The 26,865-nt window shown below is 38.5% G+C and overlaps 1 protein-coding gene across 7 annotated transcripts in view; it reads right to left on the bottom strand.

Annotated features, from left to right (window-relative positions):
• The window catches only part of ABCB5 (ATP binding cassette subfamily B member 5), a 51,939-nt gene that overhangs the window by 4,523 nt on the left and 20,551 nt on the right, over positions 1–26,865 (bottom strand). For all 7 annotated transcript variants that reach the window (XM_083871215.1, XM_083871218.1, XM_083871216.1 and 4 more), the window contains 19 exons: positions 26,478–26,602; positions 23,954–24,128; positions 23,541–23,654; positions 22,594–22,704; positions 20,119–20,244; positions 18,629–18,832; positions 17,290–17,460; positions 14,295–14,456; positions 13,584–13,817; positions 11,513–11,659; positions 10,903–11,007; positions 9,970–10,047; positions 9,379–9,462; positions 7,260–7,463; positions 6,466–6,566; positions 5,055–5,195; positions 4,424–4,580; positions 1,964–2,161; positions 849–1,055 (listed from right to left, as the gene is read on the bottom strand). In XM_083871215.1, coding sequence (XP_083727341.1) covers positions 849–1,055; positions 1,964–2,161; positions 4,424–4,580; positions 5,055–5,195; positions 6,466–6,566; positions 7,260–7,463; positions 9,379–9,462; positions 9,970–10,047; positions 10,903–11,007; positions 11,513–11,659; positions 13,584–13,817; positions 14,295–14,456; positions 17,290–17,460; positions 18,629–18,832; positions 20,119–20,244; positions 22,594–22,704; positions 23,541–23,654; positions 23,954–24,128; positions 26,478–26,602 — 2,844 coding nt within the window. The remainder of the gene's footprint in view (positions 1–848; positions 1,056–1,963; positions 2,162–4,423; positions 4,581–5,054; positions 5,196–6,465; positions 6,567–7,259; positions 7,464–9,378; positions 9,463–9,969; positions 10,048–10,902; positions 11,008–11,512; positions 11,660–13,583; positions 13,818–14,294; positions 14,457–17,289; positions 17,461–18,628; positions 18,833–20,118; positions 20,245–22,593; positions 22,705–23,540; positions 23,655–23,953; positions 24,129–26,477; positions 26,603–26,865) is intronic.

The following is a 26,865-nucleotide window of genomic DNA, read 5'->3' as shown; positions in this document are numbered from 1 at the left end:
GAAAGCTAAGGCTTTATAAACATCTCTAGTACAAGCAGTTATATATAAAGCCACACATATTCATACCCAGTGTGAAAATTTACTCCTTCAAAGGCTGGAATCGGTCTTGAATGGTACCAGCAGTGAGGCATCCACAGAGCACATGATCATAAGATTAGCTAACAATTTAATGCTTACTGACATATACACAAAGAATTGGATGCTGCATTCATCATGAATTAATAATCTCAAACATTAGTAGTAGTAATGAAAATGAAATCTTTTTCAGCATTATTACCTCAGTTTCAGGTACCCAGAACTACAGTGAAAACAAGCTATCAAAGCGTTTTTCCTTGTTAGAGCTAAATTCTTGTCAGGCATGAAGGTCAAATGCCATGCCATTCATTTTTGATTGACTGTCCCTTTGTATTTATTAAGAAACACTCCCTGTGCATATCCATTCAATTAGAAATGGACTACTTTGTCTTAGTAACTTTTTTAGAAAAATAAAATTTCTTTATCAGAGTAACTTGAAGAATTTCTGCTGTCAAAGGAAAAAAAATTAAAAAAATTTTATGATTACTTACTTATACACAGAACATCCTCTCATTTCCCTCTCCCCACCTCCCCCTCACCCCCCAAATATTCTGGGTTGTCTACCACTGTAGTAATAGAAACACTGGCCTTTTTTTTTAACAAACTAAAAAGGATTTTAAGCTTGAAACACATTGACATTTTAAAACATAAAGGCTATTATATTAGGAAAAACAAAAGTGTTTATTTTTAATTTGATTTATCCAAGTGAGCACTATCTCTGCATCATTCCAAATATATGATCTCACTGTGAAGAGAGCATCACTGTCTCTTACCTCTGGCAGTTTTTCAATGAAGGCATGAATATTTGCTGCTTTAGCTGCTGCTTCAACTTCCTCCTGACTAACCACCCTACTGTTGTCTCCATACTGGATATTTTCAGCAATGCTGCAGTCAAACAAAATGGGCTCCTGTGACACCAGGCCCAGCCTGGACCTCAGCCATTGTAAATGCAGAGATTTAGTATCAAATCCATCTGCTAGCTAGAAAAAGCAACAGAAACATGATACCAAGCTGGCTACTGAGCTCATCCACACATACATACTGTAAACGAGAAACATGAAGCCTAAGAGAAAGCCTATTATGTGTTATTTTACAGACACAATCAAGTAAATTTTTTGCATGCTAAGTGGAAAAGAACCAGCAGAATAGATGAAATATTTTCCTGCAATTTTGTGTTTTGCTTCTGTTTGCTAGCAAGCAGAAACAACATGCATATAACAGGTTATTCTTGCAGTCCTTCCAGCCCTACTGACCACAAGGAGCACCAGGAAACTCACAGGAAAGCCTGTCCCTTAAGAAGCTGAACACAACAATAAATATTCTCAGGTGCAGGCCTTTTGAACTTACAACCTCCAAAGGATGTTTCTTTTGACTTTATACCCATTAACAAGGGTTTAATCAAAAAGCCCATTGGGACCTCCTGATGGTGACACAATAACATCTATGTGAGATTACATTTGTGTTATATGAAGCGTGTATCTTGCCCCTAATGTGTTAATTCACATCAGCAAGAAAACTTCCACACTGACAAGCAAGATACATTAGTGTTATGCCCCTGTCTGACCAGGGTGTGAGGAGCCTTGGGAAGGAAATGCAGTTGAACGTGGTCATTGCTTTCCCAGGCAAGATCTGTGACCTGAGGAAGCACATTGTGCCAGCATGGATGCCACTGCTTGTACATGTGGGCAAATGCACAGAGCAGACAATGACAGGGGTTTGGGAATTGTCTACAGATCCATTGGAGGCACAGCTTCAGTAACTCACACCTCTAAAAAAAGGGCATCTCAACAGAGGGACTGCCAGGCTTGTCAAAAGCCTCAGAAACCTTGACAGATAAAGAGTTCTGTAGATTTAATTACTATTAATAACAACTGAAGTCTATTCTTACCACTTGTCCTTCCACAGGGTCATAAAATCTCTCCAAGAGCTGAATGGATGTGCTTTTGCCACAGCCGCTGCTTCCTACTAATGCCAGAGTCTGTCCTTTGTTAACCTTCACATTGAGACCTTGCAAAACCTCAACTTCTGGCCTTGTTGGATATACAAAATGGATGTTTCTGAATTCAATGTTGCCTTCAAAATGGCTCTGAAAAGCAGTAGAGAGTTCATGAGCTCATATCAACATCAATTAGCCTCAACTATAAAACGCTTGTTAAGACTTGTTTATTAAATTGAGAGATCCAAGAAATTTTGGGAAGGTGCTCTCAAAAGCGCTTTTGAAATTCTTTCAAGTGACATATTGGACTGAGCATGGTATCACTAGTCATAGGATGATCTGTAAGTCATTACATCCTTCTGGAGAAGTTTTCTGCCTCTCCTAGGTCTGTTTTTCGCTCCATCTTTGAAAAGAATATCACAGAAGCACAGAACAAGCTGAGGCAGAAGGGATTTGCCAGGATCAGAGTCCAACTCCTGGCCTGCACAGCACCATTCCGAAGAGTCACATCATGTGCCTGAGAACACTGCCCAAACACTTCTTGAACTCTGTCAGGCTTGGTGCTGCGGACCATTTCCCTGGGGAGCTGCTCCAGTGCCCAACCGCCCTCTTAAGAAAAATAGGCAATATCCAGACTTTTCATTTCTAGTACATTTAATTGAGACCCTTCTACTTGTGATATAAATTGTATAATTTGCTTTCCTGATCTTACCCTGAAGGTAGCACAATTTGAACAAATGCAACAAGGGCAACATCAGAGATTAAGATAGCAGAGCTAAATTCTTTAGCAGGTGATTCATAGGCACGAAGGACAAGCTGTGTTTTAAAAAGCAGTGATAATTATTAATTAGCTATCCTAGCCAGGCTGATATTTAAGCACAAGTGGAAAAAAGGGGGCACATGCCAAGGCTATTTCTTGCCCTATTCTTTGGGGTATGAGCCAGCCTCCTGTACATACCAGCAGCACCACTAATAGGATGCTCTCACAGCAGGTAATAACCTAATTTGATGGACTCAAAGCTTTGCTTTGCTAAGTCACAGGCATACTAGAAGTTAAGTCCACTCTAAACTAAAAATATTTCACTTAAGTTTTATTTTATTGGAGACCTTCTGCCAAGCCTTTCAATGTCTGTGCCAGAGAACTCCGGTTCAAGAAAATATAGAAGCATGCTCACAACTTTAAAGGTTGACAATCCTGTATATAAACTTGAAGTTATAGAAAACTGGATTATGGCTTCCTGAGTAGGAGCTACTATCTAAATCTACATGGGAAGATAATTTTAAATTTAGATGAACCTGGATGTGCCATTGTAATCCTTCCAGAACCTGCAAACTGAAAGCATTACATGCAGAAATTTGACAAGTGCTGAGCTCAGCCTCCTTAATGACAATTTTGGTTTAGAAGTGAGGCTCTTTGGGGAATTTTTAGGTCTTTTTTGGTTTTTACTTTTTATTGTTTTTTGCCTGTTGTGTCTTTCCTCCCCAACTTTAGAGCAAACTAAATTATTCATTAAGTTTGTTTTGAGTTCACAAGAGCACACTGTTAATAGCAAAAGTTTCCACAAATGGAATAGGATGGCTTTTGGCAAAGTGTCTGTCTGTAAAGGAACTCTCTCTCTTATTTACAAAATAATTACAAAAATGCATTAGTATTTTATTTCTTCTATAAACCTTTAGAAAGCTTTTATTGGAACTGACATTATCAGTGTTTCCCTGAAGCCATTTACACTATGAGTCAGTAGAATGAGAGGTATTTTTTTTCATCATTTAGAGAAAAAAACACATTAAAGGCAATACACTTTTGTCTGAAACCCAGAAAGAGTATGGCCCCTAAATAAGTCAGGAGCACTATTTATATAGAGTCTGTCTTTTGACAGAACCGTAGAATGCTTGGGATTGGATGGGGCCTTAAAGAAAATCTAGTTCCAACCCCTCTGCCATGGACAGGGACACCTTTCACTAGACCAGGTTGCTCAGAAATCCACTGAACCTGGCCTTGAACACCTCCAGAGATGGGACATCCACAACTTCTCCGGGCAACCCATTCCACCCTCACAGTAAAGAATTTTTTTTTTCCTAGTATCTCATCTAAGTCTACTCTCAGTTTGAAGTCATTTCCCCCTGTCCCATCACTACATGCTCCTGTAACAAGTCCCTCTCCATCTTTCTTGTAAGCTCCCTTCAGGTTGCAATTAGGTCATCCTAATTCATCTTCCTTTTGTGACACTCTAAGAAATAGGCACCTGTGATTACAATTGCTGATAATAGATAATTACTAATTTAGTTTGTTACAACATTTTTTCCTGTGAAAAAAGAACATTCCTTCCAAAAAAAAAAATACATCCAAAACCCAAAAGAAATAGATCTCCAGCATCCCCTCAAGCCCCCATGCAAAATACTACCAACCCTTACCAATTTTTCACCTTGTTCACTGTAACTGTCAATTAGAGGTTTTCTGTCCAAAAGTTGAAAGATTCTTTGGGCTGATGTTCGAGCTTTGCCATAGTCTGGTGCCAAGGAAGCAGACTGACCAACATTCATAGCTGCAAACATGACAGAGGAGAAGACTCTAAAAAGCAAAGGACGAAGTGTGATTCATTCTAGGTAGAACAATGCATTCTTTTCCTACTGTGTAAAACATACATTCAGAATAAAGTTTTTTAGCATCTTTCTGGAGCTCCTCACACTCCAAGATGTCATCCAGAATTAGGAAGGTCAGCTTGTTCCCATAGTTACTTTATAGCTGAACAATGGTATTATACCACTTCTTTTTAACACCCTCTGCCTGAAGGGACATCAAAGGGCAAAGGCTTCTCCAGAGTACATGTGCTGAGCTTGCTGCTCACTCTTGCTGTTTCACTGCCCAAATATGCACCTTTACCTAAAACATCCCTTATGCCCAAAGAACACTCCCATCCAGACTGAATGTCTGGATTCTCGTGCCCCATTACATCTGTAATTTGATAAAATAAGTTGCATGCATTGAAATCACTACACTGTGTACTGGTTTTGATCTTTTTTATGTTTTATAAAGTATACTCACATAAATACATCTTCAAAGTTGGTCAGACAATTAGCAATAAGCCATGCTCCAAATCTGAAGACTGCTGCATTAATAAAGTACTCGGAAGACTGAGATATTCCATAGGTAAATCCATAGAAAGGGGCCTTTTTCAGAGCTTTTCTGATAAGAGACTTTACATAAATGACTTGCAAAAGAGAAAAAACAGACACTGTCTGGGGGATAGCCAGACCTCTGGAATAAAATTTTCAAGCAATCCAGCTCACTCCCCAAAACACAACAAATCAGTCCACAACACACACACTCACAAAAAATCCTTGCTAGACCCTAAGAGCCCCTGGCTTCATGACACAGAACCACCCTTAGGACAGAAAGCAATGAAATGCTTAATCCTCAGTTATGTTCAATTGAATCCCCTTCCTTTGCTTTTATAGCAGGGCAGGTCGCTAGATAAGTTAGCTAAAATGAAATAAGTAAATAACTACCCCATATGACCTATTTTATTAAGAAAACAAGCAGGCTCCAGCCTGGCCTAAGAGCTGCCTGCAGGCTTCCACCAGCTCATCCCATCTGAGCATAGCAAAGACACATTGTGGGTATCCCCACAAGAATTCAGACTATGCTATTTCTCAATCTCTCCCTCTGGAAAGGTTTCATTTTGTATAGCTAATTGAACACACACTGAATAAGAATCTGGTGAACTCTGTTCTCATTGTTTAGGATGCTCTCTGAGGAAGAGGAAATCTCTTTTCTAGTCTGAGCTGTAAATCAGACCTGTGACAGTCCAAACAAGCATCCTGCCTGTATCTGGGCTTGTAGCAGTTCACCAGAAATTCAATTTTAACACTATTTGGGCTGAGGACAGATTGTGCAATACATAATTTTCAATATCTTCTTTTAATTAGAAGCAATTTAGATTTTGGGTTATTTTATTTAATAAAATTAAGCTAGAAAAATCTAGTAACTGTAGTGATTTAAATGCATTTCAGTGGAGAAAAGTCAGTGGGATGTAGTGGATCAAACAAGGGAAACATATGAAGTTCTTTTCAAGGTTTCAAAGTCATTTGAGGGGAATAAAACTGGTTTGTTATTAAGGGTATGGTGGTTCAGTCAGTTCCACAGTTAAGTAGTATTAGTGCAATACATGGACACGGAGAGAACGTATATCCTATCTTGTAGGCAAACACAATATTCTGTAACACATATGCAGTGAATTTAGTTTATAAAGTGTTTGGAAAATAAAAGACAAATCCTACAAATATTTTTTTCACTCTGCACTTAAGAATGTATATTAAAATATAGAGACTATACAAATTTCAAAGCTAAATTAACAGCTATTGATATTCTTCCTAGTCTACTGGGTATTGGTTAGGTTCCAAGAAAGGTATTTACAGTAAATCTGAAAGACTAAAGTGTAAAGAAAAAAACCCACCTGTATGTAAGATCCAAAGTAGCAACATATCTTTCATAAAATGCTTCTTCCTTGGTCAGTGAAGCTACAGTTCTTATGTTCTCAACTGATTCTGTTGAAATCTAAACGAAGATTAAACAAATAGGTAATTTCTTACAACTGCAATGTGCAAGAAATCTTCTGAACACTTGATTTCTGCTCTAGCATTTATCATTTATATCAGAATGTACTTGCTTAAGCGTAGGGAATCAAGGTTAAGGAAAATTCTAAGCATTGAAATTATTCATCAGCAATGTCTTCCTTAACCCATGGGCTGTGGCCCTCATGAATTAAAATCAATTTAATAAAATGGGGACTAGTAACCTGGACACAGCTTACTTTTTTGCATGGACTACTTCTGTCTCCTGGAAGAGCACTACCAGGTGAATGAAGGCAGTACCCTAAAACTCTTGAGCAAATTAATGGCTTGCCTTTATGGCAGAGGAAAAAAAGGTATCAATGTTGCAACCCTTCTGGCTGCAGCAATGCAGAGCCACATTGCTTACCCCAGGCATCAAGTGCACTAGAGTGCTGGGGTTGCTTCTGCTGCAGCTGCCACTGCCCAGAAATCCACTATGGAGGCTTTCAAATGCATTTTTATATTCTAATTTGCAGATGGTTTGTGTTATCTGTGATTTGCTTTTCTTGAAGATATATAAACATTCCCCTCAACACTGTTCATTTATCTTGGACAATTGAGTCAGCTATAATATAACTATGTTGTCCATAAAAATGATCTCACACCAGAACTCTATAGTTAAAATTGAAGAACTTACTCTTCCAGCCTCTTCCAAAGCTTTTTGATCTTCTGCAGCATGACCAGACATAGAGCTGGCATTCACAGCATTTGCACCAACAATATAAGGAATGCAGGCCAGGATAAGCAAAGTTAGCTGCCAGCCATATACAAATGCAATAATGATGGCAGTCACAAGGGTAAAGACAGTCATAGTCATCAGCGCAAGTCGGCTTCCAGTTGCCTAAGAAAACCCCAGAAATCCCCCAAATATGTAATTAGATTTTTCTTTTTGTTGTTTAAATTACCACTTCAAGTTGCTGCAGTCAAAGCCAAAAGTTTGGCTAGAAAATGAAACCATGTGCCGTCACCTGTGTGGACATTATGCACCAACTTCTGTAACCATTCCTAGAGATTCCTCACACCTGCCAGCATTCAGGCCCTCAAGAGGTGTTAATGTAGTCTAGAGAGTTGGATGTGACAGATGTTTAATGAAACATACCTGGGACTTCACACGCTAGCCAAGGTAGAGAAAATTGTGATCACTGTGACAGTAGGGTGAGCTGGCAGTCAGATGTCCAACATTAGGCAAGAAGGGGCTCGGTTCTAACAACAGCCATCCACTGATACCCTCTACACTAACAGTGGTGAAAAATATTCATCTTTAGCTTCTTACATTGCTGCACTTGAGGTTGTGTTCTTAGAAAAGAAATTGGAATTTGGCCATCCACCAGAAATGCTTCATCTCAGTGGGATTATGAGTAGGAAAGATTAACTCTGACTGAAGAACTCTCACCTCCTCCCAGCCTGTATAACCTTTTCATCAAAAACTTTTTAAATTGAGAATTGATTAGTATCCAACATCTGGGTGGGCTCTGATCTGCAGAAAGAACTTTTGCAAATAGCCCTGTGGAAATAGTTCATCTTCCAGAGCTTGGCATGATGGTAAAAACAAAAACTCTTGGGTGGGAAGCAAGTATTCTTCTTTATTTTGCCAAAGGCTTTCCTGCCCTAAAAAAAGACTTTTCTTGTTTAATTAATTTAAAATATTAATAATTTTACTGATGTCAAGGTGAATTGTTGCCATGTCTTCTAGGGTTTGCACATAAAGATGGATTTGGAAGCTTCCATCAGTGCAGCATGAGGCATGGTACCAACTTACTGACATCTGGCAAACACAATAGCTCTGAAGACCCATTCATACCCTTAGTTGCTTCTTGTAGTTAGGGAACTGTGTGCACACCTGCTTTTCACCACCCTGACAGGGTGATAGACTTCATTGCCACTGAAGCAAACAAACTTTAAAAGATGAAGATGACTAAATTTTCTCAAAGACTATTTTATCCCTGTAAGCTCACAATGTAGGAGGACTGGAGAGAAACAGAAACCAATAGAGACTGAAAACTGTAGGGATTAAAGGATTAGTGATGCACACATATGAAGGAAAAATAAAGACACTAGTAAAATTTTCCTCACAAGTTCTGCAGTGATTTTTTTTTCCCCACAAAGAGACAGGAAGAAACAGAGACATTTGGTAGATTGTCAGGTTCTGCTGATGAGGTGAGCAGTGGAAGGAACTGTGCAGAATTTGCCATATTCTCTCACCAGTGTCCAGTGGCCACCTCTCCCACAGCAGCTTCTTGAGTAGTTCCCTTCCTTGGCCATTGCCCTTCATGCTGCTTTTTTAAATTATGCTGGTCTATTTCTTACTGTTTGTGAAGCACATTTTGTGGCAACGGGAAAAAGAATTCTCTTCACTAAGATCAGTAAGGATTTGTATCCTCTGCAAATGCAATCTCAAAGAGGCATTCAAGTGACACCCGTAACGGTGTAAAAACCTGGGGTCCAGTGACTGTGGTCCAAGCATATATGCAGAGTTCACTTTGCATGGTGATATGATCTACAATTACTATATATTTAGCTTGAAGACTTGCAGGGAGGTACATGAAAGGTACATGAACATCTGCTGGATTTTTGATAGTTGTAAATTATCAGATGGGAAACCATTTCCAATGTGTCTGTAGCATGATATGTAAATGCATCTGCCCATCTGTGGGGTAAATTACCTATTTAATTTTCTGAAATAATTTTGGAGTTCCATGCTAATTGCAATTAATATGTGTAAGGATTTAAAAATGCACATAAAAGAATAAACATACGCCTTTAACTTGGGAAGCATCTGTGGCAAGACGAGTTAGCATAACACCAACAGCATTTTTCTGGTCATCATACCATCCAATCTCCTGCAAGAAAAGATACTGAATTATGTTTCAAAAAGTTACATGGAAGTACAAAACAGGATGGCTAACTGAATAGTCTCTCTGTGTAGTCAGCATTTCCAAGTAAATGAAAGGAAAAAGCTTAAATGTTATTCTTTTGTGGACATTTAATTGTTAAATAATCAAAGTTTCTTGGCTGCAATATTTTTCTGAACATGCCTATACAGAAACTTTTATTATAACCCTCATTTACTTAGATATCCCTTAGTCCTGAAGAGGTTAATTATTCTCTTACAAATTACCTATCCCATCAGCTATAAAATCATAGAATATCCTGAATTAGAAGGGACCCACAAGGATTTTACCTACAGAAAGGAAAGGAAGATTTTTTTATTTGCAGAGGCTATGGCAGAATTTTTTTCTTCCAATCACCAATTTACTGTTTTCTGTCCCTTTCAGGTGTTTCTATAAACACACAGGAACTCATCCACACGCATTGCTTTTCTGATATCCAAACTGCCTAATTCATACCTGCTGAAGTAATGCTCTGAAGGACAAAGAGCGCAATCTCATTGTAAGGGTTTCCCCAGACTTCCCAAACATGAATCCCTGGGGGAGGAAAAAGAGTCACGTTTTCTCATTTGACGCTGTAACTGTTTAAAAATCTGCACAGCAAAAGCAGTCACACCAAGAAGCACTGCAAAAGCAAAAGCCACCACACCTACAATCCCTTGTGAATATACACATCCTGGGAAAAGCATCATTCACATTCCTGAACCTGAAACTTGATTTTCTCACACAAAGGAAGCAACATAGCAAAGAAGGCATCCGTATATTACATACTTGTATCACAACCACCCAAGCAAAGGGAGATTAAATTTTTCTGGTCAACCTTGCACACACAGACAGCAGCACTACAAGATAAATCAACCTGTCTAGTGATTGGCCTCCATACCCTGACTGCAACCAGAGATTCACTCACAGCAGTTGAACCAAGGGATTTTTATGGTACGGAAATCAGTGGGCACTAAGTGTTTCCTGCAAACTTTAAAGCAGTCATAAGAGGACAGCAAATGATGGAATTTACTCAATGGTATGAAAACCCCCATCTGCAATGGAAAGAGTGAGTCTGCTTTACACTTTGGCAAGAGCCTATAGACTAGTCAGAAATATAAGATATATAGGTATTAACTTTGACTTTTAAGGCTGGACTTTCAACTTTTATTTCAATCATGCTGAATTAACATTGCCTTCAGTGCATTATTTAAACCAACCACAAATATAGACACATGTCTTTAGGTAAACATTAAAATTAAACCTACATCTCAGGAAGACCCTGGCACTTCTGCATATTTTCATATGCCCTGATTAGTGTTTTACTTCTCAGATTGTGTTGATATGAGTTATACCTGCAGCCTGCTGGAGAGTTCAGAGCTTCTAAGACTTCAGAGTAGTGACACTTACTTGGACTATGTATGCTGCTAAGATAATCACTCCAAGTAAGAGAAATACTAAAGAAAACACCACAGTGTTTTTACTCCTTTTTACTGGATCACTTTCTTGAAAAGCCTATGAAAAGAAAAAAAACCCACAAAAATGAGTACATATATGAGCATCCATTACAAAAGCCAGCCTTCACCTCAAGAAGCTTGTCTATTTTAATTTAACAAGTACCCTGGATCCTAAAATCAGTCTGCAGTCAACTTTCTGTTGAGGACCCAGTAGATAGTCCAGCTTTCCCTTTAAGCTACATGGCACTAATTTGTTCTTCCAGATCCATCAATGTTCCTCCTTTGCTAGTCAGATTGCAGTTCCACCATTTTCTGCTTCTAGAGAGTCTCTTCAACATTTTTCAATGAATGTATTTATACAAGTTAATGCCACTCAGAAATTTACATGCAAAGAACTGAGTGGTTGAGGATGAGGACTGCTGAGGACTGGAACTTCCAGTTGCAAAGGAAAAAACCCAAACAAAACAAAAAATCCACTAAACCTCCCCGCAAAAACCCCTAGAGAAACAAAACCCACGAACAAAACAAAAAACAACTCCATGAAAAAAAACAAAAAAACTTACCCCAATGATTTTTCCAAATATAACAGCAAATGCAGGATGGACTGCACCTATGACAGCAGCAGCAATCACTCCCACCAGTACATAGAACCACTCAGGTTTGTTCAGAGCCAGGATTTTTAAGAAAGACACAGCAGGGAGATTTTCTTCCTACAGGAAAAGTTGTAAGTTTTCCTTGGAAAGTTGTAGAACATAAAATTCCCCAGATAGTGGGTGTTCATTAGGCCTTGAGCAGTGAACTCTCTTGGTAAAGTGCTGAAAACCCTCTCTGTGCACTCAGATCAAGCAAACATCCTGGAGATTTGCTGCTTTGCTGTTTCATGTCCTAGAACATCAACTGCACTGTAAAAATTTGGAGGCAAAAAAACTTAACAAAAGGCTAAGTCATGAGAGGAGAAGAACCAGGACAGTTCACTGAAAGTCAGATAGGACTGGTCACCATGAATGGCAACTAGCACTTCAATCATTATAAAGAACTGCAAGTTTAACAGTTCAGAGGACAGGAAAGATCCCTCCAGTTCAGCTAAATGCCAGTGGGCTGGCAATAGAACAATTGGGTACAGAGGTCATTTTTCTCTTTGGCAGACTGTATCCAATGAATCATTACCAAAACCAGGGATGAGGCATATGTTAGAGTCAATTAGTCTGTTTGCATTTCGAAGGCACAAAAAATGTTCTGTCTTGCTTTACCACTTTATTTAAGTGCCTATGCCTCCAAAGGGATATTTCTGGAAAAGCAAATAATGAAAACATCAGAAATGAGACAATATATTAGTCAGGATTATAAGCAAGTTGCTCTTGCTTTCTGGTTATTTTGTCTTGTGTTTTAGATGCTGGATGAGGCAGCTAAGCCTCAACTATAAAAGTGGGCTGATTTTTTCTGAAATAACTACAACTGCCAAATGTTCAACTTCTTCATTATTTCTGAATGTGATGAATATTGTATTCTTTAGCATGAACACCCACTACTTCCTCTAAGATCTTAACGAGTATTAATATACGGCCAAAAAGTATCTTTTGAAGTTACATGACTTTTTATATGATAATGAGAATGCAGCCAGCTCCTTCTTGCTATGTGAAATATTCATTAGCAGGAAGGTGTATTTTAGAGAGGAGGCAAATCTATAGAGAAAATTATACTAAGGATTTCATAATTATTTAAGTATTATTTATTACAGATGAGATCCTAACTTCCACAGATTTAGAAGAATTAATGGTTTTTCTCTGGAATTTGTATTTTAGTTCTTCACTTCAAAGGTCTTGAAATCAGGCAAAACCCCCCAAAACTAAACAAAAAACTCAACCTTAATATACCAAACCACCCTTCCAGTATGTTTCGTGAAAACTGTACTACAAAATAGAAAACAAAATCAAGTTTCTGTTGAAAATAGATCCCAAGTCTGATCCAGAATGCACTAGAAAAATGCTCTTTTTGATGCTATAAGCAAGTTTTCTTCAATTTTGATGTAACAAAATAATTTTTCTTAATCCCAAACTTCCTACTTGACTTTTATTAATGTACTACTTATGTCAACTAAGTTTTATCTGTAAAACCCCTGCAACACTGAAGTATATACTAAAACAGATAGCAATGGGTCTTTTAATGGAAATGCTCTCCAAAATGTCAAGGTTTTGATATTTCTTTTCTTTTGAGATAAATGCAGTATGATACTCCAAAGTGCCTTCAATTTTTGGCTCATTCCAGGGACTGTATTATCCAGCAGTATTTGCAACAGTTAGTACCAGGGAGTAAAGAATCTAGCAAATCTCATAACTAGTTTTAATTATATAAAATTAAAACATCTGTACCATTGAAGTAACACTCTTAAATTGTACAAAGCAATGTAACGAATTGATAGCATTTTTTTCCAGTTCCACATTAACAGAGTAGTGTTAAAATGAAGATCTTTGTTAGGATGAATTTCCTCAGATACTCAGTCTGATGAGTGGAAACTGCAATAGCACCAGAGTAAAGGTTGCATGAAAGCAGCTATCTAAAAGTAATCCAAGTTATGTGCTTTTTTTATACTTGCATCTTATATTTAAAATTCTAAACTGAAGTTCTTATACCAACCTCCACCTCTTTTTTTTCCTTCTTTTTTCCAAAGGGATTTTTAGATGAACTCTTCTTGCTCTTATATCTGCTGGATCTTCTTCGAATGCTGCCTCTCCCAGGTATCACAGATGTTTCAAAATGATCTTGAAGAATCAGGTCTTCCTCAGGATTTATGTTTTCTTCATATTCCTCAGCTCCTGTGCCTTCATTATCTTCTGATGTGCCATCATCTTTAAGATCACTGCTACAACCCTAGTGAGAATTCAGGATATACAGTTATAAGGCATTTTGAGTAGAAAGAAAGAAATGTGGGATTTTTTTCTCATGAATACATGCTATTTCAATTGTGTAACTGCAGTTGTCTATAGGCCACATATATTTCAGTCTGCAATTGTGGAGCAGTAGACTATTTGATTCTGATTTTCCCCCTCTCTTTTTCTTTAAAGCAGTCTATGGAATCCATTGGGAATCTAACACCCCTGTGGTTATGCCATAATTATGCAGTCTGTGCCTTCAACTCACTTATGTTTTTGACATATTGGATTGTGTAAATATGAAACACTTATGGGTAAAACCCCCCAAGAATTCCAAGCCTGCGTCTGTGCCCAGACTAGAATAACTGAGCAGCTGCCAGCTGGACAACATGCAGGAACCAGAGAGAAAATGGCTCCACCCACCATTTAACAACTTCGTGAAACAGAGAAAGAGAGTAAATAAATTTGAACTTACCTGTTGCATTACAAGGGAATAGTAGACTCCTTTCTGCAGCATCAGTTCACTGTGTGTCCCTTGTTCCACCACAACGCCTTTCTCAAACCCAGCAATAGTGTCAGCAGTCCTGATGGTGGACAGCCTGTGAGCAATCACAATGGTGGTGCGCCCAGCCCGAGCCTTACAGAAACACACAAAACCCAGTTACAGTTAAACCGTGCAAGAAAACAGCACAGAAATAAAGTTTAGTCACCTGTAATATATAATAAATCAAAACTTAACCCCCCCCCGTCTTTTCTTTTAAAAGCAAAAATTGTTATCTTTTTCCTGGTTTCGTGTCCTTGTTTAGTAGTCCAAGGACAGTTTTGTTTGATTAATTTAGGCAGAGAAAACCACATTAATCTTTTCAGACAGGCAACAAGTATTAAAGACCATAATTAAAGTTTATTATTTGACTTTTTATAACACTTGAACTGTTTGAGCTAAAATTGCTCACAAAGTGTTTCCATGTGCATGCAAGCATGAGAGGGAAATGCTGTGAGAATAGTTAGATCTTTCTGAAACCAAAGCTAGGATAGTAAATATAAAAAGAGCAGATATTGTCTTTATATATTGTCCCTGAACATTTTTGGAAGTACAACATCAGCATAATTTCTGACAAGACTTAGCAGGAAAACACAGAGGAGCAAATTTACATCAAAAACGGGTTTGAACCACTCCCTTCTGAAAGAAACTTCTTTGACAATAATCCTAGTGGGATTTGGCAGGAAGAGCTGCTGAAGTCTCAGTGGGTAGGTTAGGTGTTCCACCCTCTCCGGCTCCTGCACACAGCCCTCATGCAGCAAAGGAACACAGGACATCTTGTGACTGCTGGAGAGGCTGGCTTCCTTCCACCCTCATGCCTGGAGCAGACAGCAGCATGGCAGGAGGAGAGATCCAAGGGAACCTCCTGCAACAAGTATGTTCTGTGGTGTTGGAACCTGCTGGAATTTTCTTGCCACAGAAGTTGTGCATCATATGGCCACAAGAACAGGAGCATGAAGAAGACGAGGCCATCTGCAGTACAGGACTGTTTCCATGGAGAGTTGAATTCTTTCTCCTACACCTGCCATTGTCATGGACCTGGTGCACGTCACTCCCAGGAATCTGCCACAGTGTGGTTTTTATGCCTCTGGCCTAATACACAAAGCCTTCACCACTGCAACTGGGAGCTGTGATCAGAACTAGCAAAATGCTTTACAAGATGCAAAGTTATCTAAAAAACAGCTGGCTGCAAGGAGCTGCACATGAATACCCAGAAACAGTGAGCATTCATGAGGTTAAGACCTCTGCTCCTCAGCTGTAAAAATAATGAACAATAGCACCACTTTTTCCACTCAGGGATGTTGAAAAGAAATTTGGAAATCTCATTAGGGGACTACACTGATGAACATCAAAAAGCTGTGAAAAGACGACTTAAGCTATGATTTGGGGCTCATTATGGTGTGTTATGAGAACATGAAAAAGGATAGGAAAGAGTCCACTAAATAGAGTGACCTCCCTGTGTTACATACTAAAAAGAAGCAATAAGCTTCCGGAAAAGCTAAGTAGCTGATTACAAAATTAAAAACCAAAAACAAAAAACCCAAATAACCACACAAACAAACAAAGATTATATGAAATTTTCTTTGCATCCACATGTTACCTCAATACTAATATCACTGGAATGACATGAATAGAACAAACATCTGCACTTTACTTCAGATTTAAAATGACTAGCAAGTGAAGATGATAAATGCTGTATTTCCCTTGAGCCATACTGGTAATTCGTATTACTCTGGATAACTATGGAAATGAAAGGCAGGATTTTTCGCTTCATTCTAAAAAAATACATTAAAATTGCAGTTTCCCCAGGAAAGAAGAGACTCCTGGAAAAATGCCTTGGGAAACCCTGTTTTCAGTACCATAAGCAAAAGGCTTATTCACATGCTCCCTATGCAAATCGTTACTAGAAAGTTCTTAGTTCTCTGTGTTATCATAGGTTGATTTTTACTGCAAGAATTTTAATATTCTTTATTGTTGTCCCCGATTGGACCCTTCCCTAAGGCCCCATCTTAACTCCCTACCCACACCGGGATATATCAGTATCTCTATCTGACCCTAAATCCTGCCTTTGGCATTTTGCCTTTTGCCCCTTTCTACTGCTTTGGTCAGGTTCTCTCCAATACAGTGGATACCTTATTGTTTGGGGTGTTTTTTGTATTATTATATTTACTTTTCGGACAATGGATCGAAGCTGCCTCTCTCTCCATTAAGCAGCCATCAGGCTGAGTCCAAATGAAACTCGAAAGGAGTCTGATTGTCTGGGCTTGGACTCCAGGGAGTTTCATAAAATAAATATTAGACAAAAGAAAAGACATTCAAGCCAAACCATGAAGTTTTTTTTCAATCAAAGCCTGTGTGTTCTACTGCATGCTGATGGAAACTGCTGACGAAGGTGGGCTGTGAGGAAGGTATTGTGTGCTGATCAGAGACATGGGTACAAGATCTGACAGTTCTGCTCTGCAGCAGCACCCACCCTAGAGCTGTGGGGCTGCTAAAAGCAGGAAAATAATAAAAGTAGCTAAATCCCAGGAGCTTTCTGAAAATTATGAAGCAACTATTCAAGAACAAATACTAGGGATATCAGTAACATACTTTTCTATTAATCCACCTGAAAAAGGCCATTTTGTCCTCATACCTTGCCTTGATAAAATGCCAGCAATATTTGATCAGCAAATGAGCAATTATGATTTGAGAAAGGGAATGCAGGAGACCTAAGTTACTGTTCCACATGACAGTGTCTTCATAATTAGTAAAAATTAGCAAAACCAAAATCCCTAAGAAAAATAAACCTGAAAAAGAACCTAAATACAAATCTTATTTTCCAATGTCCTTGATTCTGATGGAAACCTGCACTAAAAACTGCACGTTAATTTTTCTTAAGCACTTGTTGCACCTTTTCATGGCAGCATCCAACTTCAGTGAGCCCTACCTTATCAAGAGCTGCTTGCACTATGGATTCACTCTGAGTATCTAATGCAGATGTAGCTTCATCCAGAAGAAGAATCTTGGGATTTCTTGCTAGGGCACGGGCAATAGCTATTCGTTGCTTCTGTCCTCCACTCAGCTGAGCGCCTCTTTCACCCACCATGGTGTTAAATTTCTGAGAAAGGAGAGAACAGAACAGAAGTTGTGGGACATCTTGAATCCTCACTATTCAGTGCACCTCCAAGTACCTGTCTTCTAGAAGTAGCTTCTTCCAGCTGACAGAGCAAATATGGAAGGACATCCATTCCACTGGCCCTTAGCCAAACCCTCCTACGCCTCCACCACACGTTGTGCCTGCTTAACTTTGAACTTATGGTTCTTTAAAGATCTTCACTGTTCACTCAGTGATCCATACCCATCTCTGTGGCTGTGGGGTTTCTCAAGAAAAGCCTGTTAAAGGGATCTCTATATTTTCTGACAATTGTCTACCTTTCTAAAAGGGTTGGAATTATTGGGACACACCAAGAGTTTCCCTCCTCTGAATCTAAGACACTCCCCCTTGGAGCTACAGTTTGGTTCCTACTGACTGAGTCACTGTAATTCATTATATAGCTATTTAAGAGTAAACATGATCACTTGTCTTGAGAAGGAACCTTGGAACAGATGCTTGAAATGGCACATGCTTGAGAGATGGGGCCAAGCTCTCTGAAGTGGTAAAAGGATTTGAAATCAAATCCTAGGTGGGCACTGTTAACACATTTTTAAACTTCAGGAGCAAAGAGAAGGATGTATTATCCATTTATGAGGATGCGTGTAAAATGCTTGAGCTTGCTTCTCAGCCCCATCCTGAAAGGAGTAAGGCACCTACTGCTAAGAGAGGGATCAAAGCTGTAAATCTCAGGCAGAAGGAAGGCTTAAGCTTGTAGCTACTAAAAGTGTCTTGGTTTAGGGCATACTTATTTACTTCCACCCACTCCCCCTATTTCCTGTGAATGTACAGACAGCTCCTGACAAAGGGCTTTGGATTTCTGGTTCTTCTTTTTAAAAGTCAACTTTTCTATCCCTCATGAGATGGGTATGAATGGCAATACAGCTGTGAAGCTTCCTTTCTCCCGAGTTAAGGCACTGACATTTTCCGCAGACTCCAGGACAAATCCTTTGAGAACAACAAAAGGCACAATATGTTGCAGAAAACCTCTCTAAACTGAAAACTGCTGGAGGCAATAAGTATATTTAGAGAAGTTGTAGTATAACTTGGATTCCCATGCCCTGCCTCTCAGAAACAGGACATCAGCCTAACTGGATCTTTCATTCTTACACTCAAAGTAAGTTCACGAACTTACATCAGGCAGTCTAGATATGAAGTCAAAAGCATTGGCTTCTTTGGCTGCTTGCTCAATTTCAGCATCAGAAATGTCTTCTCTGCCATAGCGAATGTTCTCAGCTATAGTGGTTGCAAACAAAACAGGCTCTTGGCTCACGATGCCAATATTCTCTCGTAACCACTTGATATTAAGGGTCCGAATATCCCGACCATCTAAGGTAATCTGAGAGGAAACGAGTGTGTCAAAGAAGTCAACGAAATGTGCTCTGTTCACAAGAAAGCAATAAATCACTCTTACCTGAATGAAGTATCAGCCAGAAGGTCAAGAAAAAAAAAAAAAACAACACAACAAAAAAACCCACTTTAATAGAAAACTATGTTGGGGGAGAAGCTACAAGTGCAGCATTTCCATCCATTGCACAAGCCAGAAAATGATGATGAGCAGCATAAACAGAGAAGACATAAGGGGCTTTTTTTTTTTTTTTTCCCTGTCTGTTTTCCTCTAATAACCATCCTGTCTGAGTTGGCTTAAGAATTTTACAGCTTCCTCGCACACTTTTTATATGATTCTCAAGCCCCTATGCCAGTTTGATGTCCTCACAATTGTGGCTACACAATCAACTCTGTGGCTGTGCTGTACACCAGATCAAAGACAGTTCAAGTTGACTAAAACGAAAGGGAAAGTTATTTTTAACCTAGGTAATTTGCAGCATGGTCATATGAACGCTGGCATTGACACAGCAAAATGAGGCATGGGGGCAGGAATGAATAGCCACAGGAGAACTAAGTTTAAGAAAGAACTTTGTTGAAAACAGCTGCCTTGGTACCTTATATACTGATAGTTCAATTTTTCATATTTAGAATGTTTATTTACTTTCAATTAAGAGTAGAAACTATTAAGTAGCATCCTCCAAATATCAAGAATAAAAAGCAAATTTTCTTAAAAATACATTGTTTCATTTCTCTCTTTTTTTCCTTTGGAAATTTCTTGTGGGGAGTATTTACCATTTACCAACTGGATTTAGTGTTCAGTGGTAAAACACATACAATGCATAATGATGGAAACTTCTGCTGTGGGTTAGGAGATAGTGAAAAATAAGCCAAGAAAACAACCATTTTAAATAGGAAAACTCTCTCCAGGTTTTAGCTTACATTCGATGAAAAGGAAGCAAAATACAGCATGAGTCTGTTGGATTATGCTTTGCTTACAAAAAGTTTAGGGAATTTTAAAAAGGAACAGTTGATAATTATTTTAAATTCAGATCTTGCAAATTTATTCCAAGACTTGTGGCATTTGCTATTTGTGACATAGTACTGTAAGAAGGAGCACAATAATGAAGTCAAGCCAACAAGAGAAGATAGTTAATTTGAAATTTAAATTGTGGAAATATGAACTATGCATATATATGGTCATATTCAATCAAAATAGAAAACAAGGTTCAGTCAATATGGGAAACTCATGCATGTCCTAATAGCTCTGAGTTTTTACAATTCTTTTGCAGAACTCACTTCTCCCTGGTCAGGATCATAGAATCTCTGCAGCAACTGAACAGTAGTGCTTTTTCCACAGCCACTGGCACCAACTAAAGCAATGGTCTTCCCAGTTTGAACTTTCAAATTTAGACCTTTGAGGATCTGGGAATTAAAACAAACAAACAAACACATATACATATACTAGTTTAACAAGTTTGATTAGAGAACAGGCTGTCAAGGTAACTGTAGCTGTTGCTATCAAGGCAGTAGTGAGGGCCACAGAAGGCATGGCAACATAACTAAGTTAATTGTACCTGGGAATATCCTGGAGCACTGATAGGAAAAAGTCTTCACCTATGCCTGTGAATGTATTAGCCTTTGAAACAGGGTGGCTGCATGGTGGCTGCAAGCAACGTGCCTTTTGAGAATGGCCCCTAGATCCCTCTGGCTACCAAAGCAAGCCTGGGAATTTTTTGAGACAATTGATAACTGGAACAGGCCAAGTTCATGCCAAGAAACATTTTAAGAGTTCCCTTGCATAGACCATTGCATTCCATTGCCTGGGAAAATTCCCCAGCACACTCAAACTAATATAGACACATCCACACTACTCAGAACTTCACAGCTCATTTTCTCCAATTTGTGTGATCTGGTGGCAGGGTTGGTGTCTTAAATTCTTCTGCTGTCCTCCATTTTCCAGAGCATAATAATTATGAATTTCACAGAAGACTATTTTCAGGTGCTAAGGAGTATCACTGAAAACCAAGATTGCTTTAATCTATTTTTAAAATATAAATGGCTGTTTTGACAAAGTAATTGCTCAGAAGCCCTTAATAAATGCCATTCCTTATTGTTAAGGGCCTCAGCAACCTGGGGAGTAGTTACAGATTAATGATACCATTTTTGCTATTTTCACATTTAGAGAACATTTTACCTCAAAAGATGTCCATGTCATTACAAGTAATGTTGTGTAGTTGCCAAAATATTTGGCTGCTATGGGAACTCTTCTTGTTTATACCAGGCTGATTTACAACTTTTCCTACACATGTTTTTGCAATGAGAGATTAAAATAGTTCCAATATTCCTCTCCTCTCCCTGTATTACATTCACCCGGTTTTATATCTCCAGGAAGCTGATATCCTGGTGCCTACATTATCAAGAATGAACATTATTCTAGATACCACAATACCTCCAGATGCAAATAATCACTACCACATACTAGGCTAGTTTTAACTCTCTTTCATCAGGCAGCGTATTGCCAAGATCAAAACTAACAATAACTGTTCTCCTTAGACCTCTTTGATTTGGTTTAACCTGGACAGGGAAGACTACCATGCGTTGCATTAATTGCTTGAGAAATATTGGGTAACTTCTACACAGATTTGCCAATTCCTTTTGGATCTACTTAAAAACATTGATACGCTTAGTAGGGACAGCTGATGACTCGTATTTGGGAAGGATGGGAAATATTTCTTATTTCTCTCCCATTTGGTGTGCTCACCCACAACACAGCTCAGCAGCCCAAAGAGGATTTTTAAGAAGAAAGATGAAGACTCTGCTCTGTCCCTTCAAGATTTCTGAGCCGAGAGGGATAGAAGATTCATTGTACAAAATTCAGTCAAGGAGAAAGCCCAGCTCTGAATCTGCCCTCTATCCATCCTAGAAACAGATTTGTCCTGGAAACAGATTTGATGCACAATGGGACATACCTCAGATGACTGAGTTGGGAAAAGCCACCAGAAGAAACAGCCATAGACATAGGAACCTTCCCATTCACACCACTATACCAGAACATCAAGCTTTTAATTTTTGACATTTGAAATCTCTAATTCTACCTTTTTCTGCATCAAGGAAGAAACAGCAGCAGCAAATTCCTTTTCCTTTCACCTTTATCAAGGTGTTCAAAAGATTATAAATAAATATCGCAAAGAGATGAAACCCACTGTGCCACCACGAAAGTAATCACCATGACATGATGTACACAGGTCATTAATGGAAACTGAACTAGCAAAGAACAGGGACAACAGTTTCTTGAACATAAATTTTAACATATGCCCAAATCAATGTTTGACTTCCAAATGTCCATTTAAGATGATACGTTTTGATACTTTTGAGAGCGTATTGTTGTAAAATCTACCTCCAATAATTTTTCAAAAGGGATATCATAAGTCCAAGGAGCCAAGAAACTGGGAAAAAGTAACTTTCTGATTTAACTGCCTGAAGCCTGGAAGCCTTAGTGAGATTTTTCAAAATCGTATTTGATTTATCAAAGCTCTTGTCCACAGAAATTCAGACTAGGAGTAACATATATTAGATTTGTCCTGCAGAAGAGAATGAGGTACAGTGGCAGTAGATCTAGAGCTTTGTCTTCATGCATCATTGGGGGAAAATTATGCCACATCCGCCAAAATAGGAATGCATACATTCAAGAACAAAATTAGAACACAATTTAAAAACAATATGGACATAGGCTGAGGAATTTCAGCACAGTAATCTAAACAGAACACTTACTTTAACATCAGGTCTGGAAGGGTAACTGAAATGGATGTTTCTGAATTCAATTTCTCCTACGAGTCTGTCTGGCTTGTAACCTTCCTTAGAACTGCTATCTATGAGTCGTTTCTGGAAAGAGGTTTGTAAAATAAATTAGTGGTTATTTCATGCTTGAAACTGCTATTTCTGCTACATGCATTGTTCTTTACTTTCTCAGATGCTGGTTTTTACTGCAGTACATCATTGCAGAACTTCTGCATTTTACCAGCAGAATGCTGAATATGGGGGAACATCAAATTGTGAATTCTACTTTGACAAATACAGTACATTTTCAAAAGCAACAAAATCCATAAGCAGAAAATCTCTAATTGCAGAACTTAACTGCATTCTCTTGCAGTCGAAACATAGTCACATCAAAAAGAATTATGTAGCTGTTTCTCCATGAACTTTTTAGTCCTACTTTAAAATATTTTATATACACAGATATGCAATTGCTGCATAGCACAGAAAGACCAAGATAAAGATACGGAAAACCTTTTTTATGGCAACATCAGCATTACAGATTATTATGGCTGTAACCTTCAGTAGTATTATTAATCCCCCTTCACCAATTCCCTCTCTCCAATAAATCCCATCTCAGCTGAATTTGTGCATACATGCATTTTTAAAAATTAGTATAGTTCCATACTACTTTCCCTCTGGAGCTGAAAGTCTAATATTAGAGAAAAACCTCAACCATCTCTCTCAGACATACATGCCAGGTTTTCCAGCTTTCACTGTAACAAAGAGGCTGGGTTTTTTAGATTAATGAAAATATTATGGGTTTCTGTAACGAACACCTATAGAGTTGGTGATTTGAGGCTTTAGAGCACTTTTGTCACATTTCTCAAGGGAAAAAAAAAATGGAGAGGGAGTGGAAGCTAAATTGGTTGAAAGGCTTCTATTCTATGTAGTTAGGTGTTTACCTTATTGATAATCTTATAAACTTCATAGGCAGCCCCACGTGCATTGGCCACATTCTCCAGGTTAGGAGCTGCCTGGCCCAGGGAGAAAGCTCCAACAAGCACAGAGAAGAACACCTGTGGGAGATGGAAAGGAGCATTGCAATTAATGATTGCAGTACCACCAGTGCCCACATGGGCACTAGAAAGACTTAAGCACCAGCTCTAGGTTATTCATCTCACCTTACAAATAGAGTCCAAGATAATCAAACTTGTTATATTAAAAGCTAGGCAAGATGAATACCTTTCAGTTGTTTTATACTAAGTGAGTCTCTAACAGCTAATTTAGCAAGCACATGTCAGAAAACAGAGACACCACTTGCATAACTTTCCCTGAAGATACAGAACATTTTTCAAGGCTGCATTGCTGTACTTACAATTAACACGATGCCGATGTCATAATGTGGATCCTCAGCAGTGAGCTTGGTCCCGTACCAAAACGCAAGGGCATAGGATCCAAAGATAAAAAATTGTGATAGACCTAGACATGTGTCAGTGATAATGGTTTTTTTCATTCCAACACGTTTAGCCATCTCTAAGTTAGCATCATATCTGAAAGTGGTTAAGAAAACATTAATTTGACAGGTACCACATGCCATTCTGGTTAATATTTCCCTGTGCCCTTTTCTTAATTAACAGGATTTATCTAAGAAAAAACAAAGTTTCACAGAAAACACAGATTTTTTTTTTTTTTTTCTACAGAGGACTATCAGGAGGGTAATTTGAATAAATCTTCACCAACATATGCTGACAATATTGGCATACTGTTATGGAAGACATTCAGAAAACAATTAAGCATCACAACTTAGTTATCATAATTGAAGACACAACAGCACTCTTGAACTCATTGTTTCCATTTATACTGAAAAGAAACCTTGAAAAGGTATTAGCAATATTGTTTACCACAGAGGTACTGGTTAGTTACCCACATTTAAAACAAGTAAAATAAAAATAAAATCCTCCAACAACCCCAGGCAATAGGGAAGGAGAAAAATCAGAGTCTCCTCTGACTGCAAAGTTGTTCTCCTACTGGACATCTTGGGATGTCAAGTATCTTTCTCTTAGGACAGTTTACTGATCAACATATACAACCAGTCAACATAGAAGATCAGTATAAAGACAAACAAATTCAACTAGAGAATTATTGCTTTCAAGGATGGTTCAAATTCATTAACTCATCTATAGTTTTCAGAAAATAGCTTTCATTTACACAAGCTTATTATGCAAAGTGTATCCTAGGAATGGTGTAACTCTACTTGTAATCAACGTGGTCAGTAGTTTGCACTGTTTCCTAATACATATTTTCAATAAAGTACAACCGCATCATAGGAAAACATGCAATTCATTCAGCTGGAAAGCAATCTTAAAAAACTGCATTAGTTTTTTTCATGTAGATTTCCAAGATGTCACCAATGCTGTACTTGTTAGCCAAACATATTGAAATATTTTGACTTGATTGTGCTTTTAAAACCAGGCCCTACCTTTGAGTCAGCAGCATCATAGGTCTTCCAGGGGAATGGTGCTGCATTTAAGTAGGGTGATAAATACATGTGATCACTCAAATACTGAGGAAAAGCCAAGCCACTGCCAGAAAATAAAGGTGACTGAAGTTCCCTTGTAAGAGTAAACTTCTGTGGTCAGTGGACCACTGTGCAGTGAAAGGATGCTCTTCCTAACTCTCAGGTCAGCATTCAAGAGTAGGAGCATCATGTAGGAGTCACAATCTACTATCTGAAAAATGCACTCCCTGGTAGGAGTTTGTCCCTAGTAGATGTTCCTAGGGGAGCTGTTTTGTTTATTTGGGGTTTAGATTAAATGGAGGTAGATCTGTGGAAGAGGCTGACTGGTCAATCATATAAAGGACAGGCCTTACTTGACACAGGTATAAGTTATTTTGTCTTTAGACAAAGTATTTTGTATGAATATTGACATCTCCTGTTATTTAATTTTCAGACACTGGTAATTGCAGAAGATGGGGAGAAAAGGGGGCAACTTATCTAGGTCATCTTAGGCTTTGTTTTTTTTCCTTTACTTTGGAAGCTGGAACAGTCTTAACACTGTTGCATCTTAAAAACCAATTCCAGTCAGCAGAACACAGGGCTGTAAGATAGAGCTCAATCCCTGGAAGCAAATACAGGAACAGGCTGTAGGATCCTAGGCTAGGGTTGACACCACCTTAAAAATTTTGCACAGGATGAAGGTGAATATGAGTTGAAAAAAACCAGAAGAGTTTCATGGGGCATATGGATCAAGTCATCTGCTTTGCCTTTTCCAACTGCATGGAATCAGTGATGCCTTGTATTTGTACAAAAAAATGTATTGTTTATTCTTGTTGAGTTATCTGATATGCATGCCAATAAGTTTGTGGTCAGCCACAATCATTTCACCTTGTGTTGTGACTTGGGCCAACGCTGGGCAACTACACGTTATTTGCAAGTCATTAAAGTTGCAAATCATTGTAAAAGCCAGTAATCTAATTTTACCCAAGGCTGTTGTCCAGTGTACTTTAAAAATAAGCCCAGTAATCAAAGATCAGAGCAGTAGCAGGAATGCTCTAGAAGATAAGCAACTGATTGCATGCTTTGTTGCATCTGACTCATAGGTGAAGGTAACCTTCCCACTACTTTCACATTCAATTCAACTCCAGAACTCAATCAAAGGAGAAATTTTCATCTATACTGCAGTGACAACATCAAGTAGCTTGTATCCACTGACTAGGTCTATTTGCACACCTTTGCTTTCAGCTGATTTTTCCATTTATAAAAAGACAAAATGACACTAATAGCATGAGCATCTCATCCCTCTGCTCCTCAAAAAAAAAAAAAAAAAAATCCCCACAAGCAAATCCACAACTAAATTTCCTTGCCATATTTTCAATATAATGATTATTTTAAAACTTACTTCTCTAATGCCTTCTGCTGTCCATTGAAAGCCACAACAGTCCTGATTGCTGACAAAATCTCTTCTGCCACAGCTCCTGCTTTGGCATAAGCAGACAGCTCTTTAGCAGTAAGGGACGCCAGGAGCTGAAAGGTTGAAAACCCCTTGTTATTGCAGCCTACTGAGAGAATACACACACTGTCTTGGTGAGTAAGAATGATCATATAGTGTGCACAAGATCAGATTTTAGCAACATGGGGGTCAGCTCCTTCCCATGCCCTGAATTTCCCTCAAATAGAGTTCAATTAATCATTGTTTCCATTACAATCAAAGGCATTACACAAATATCAGGTGAAGTTTCAGACTGATATACTTTCCTCCAAGCTGAGAACAGCCTACAAACCATACT

The sequence above is a fragment of the Zosterops lateralis genome, assembly GCF_965231275.1.
Source record: "Zosterops lateralis genome assembly, chromosome: 1".
NCBI lineage: Eukaryota > Metazoa > Chordata > Aves > Passeriformes > Zosteropidae > Zosterops > Zosterops lateralis.
The sequence above is the reverse complement of the archived record's forward strand: the minus strand, read 5'-3'. Positions and strand labels throughout refer to the sequence as shown.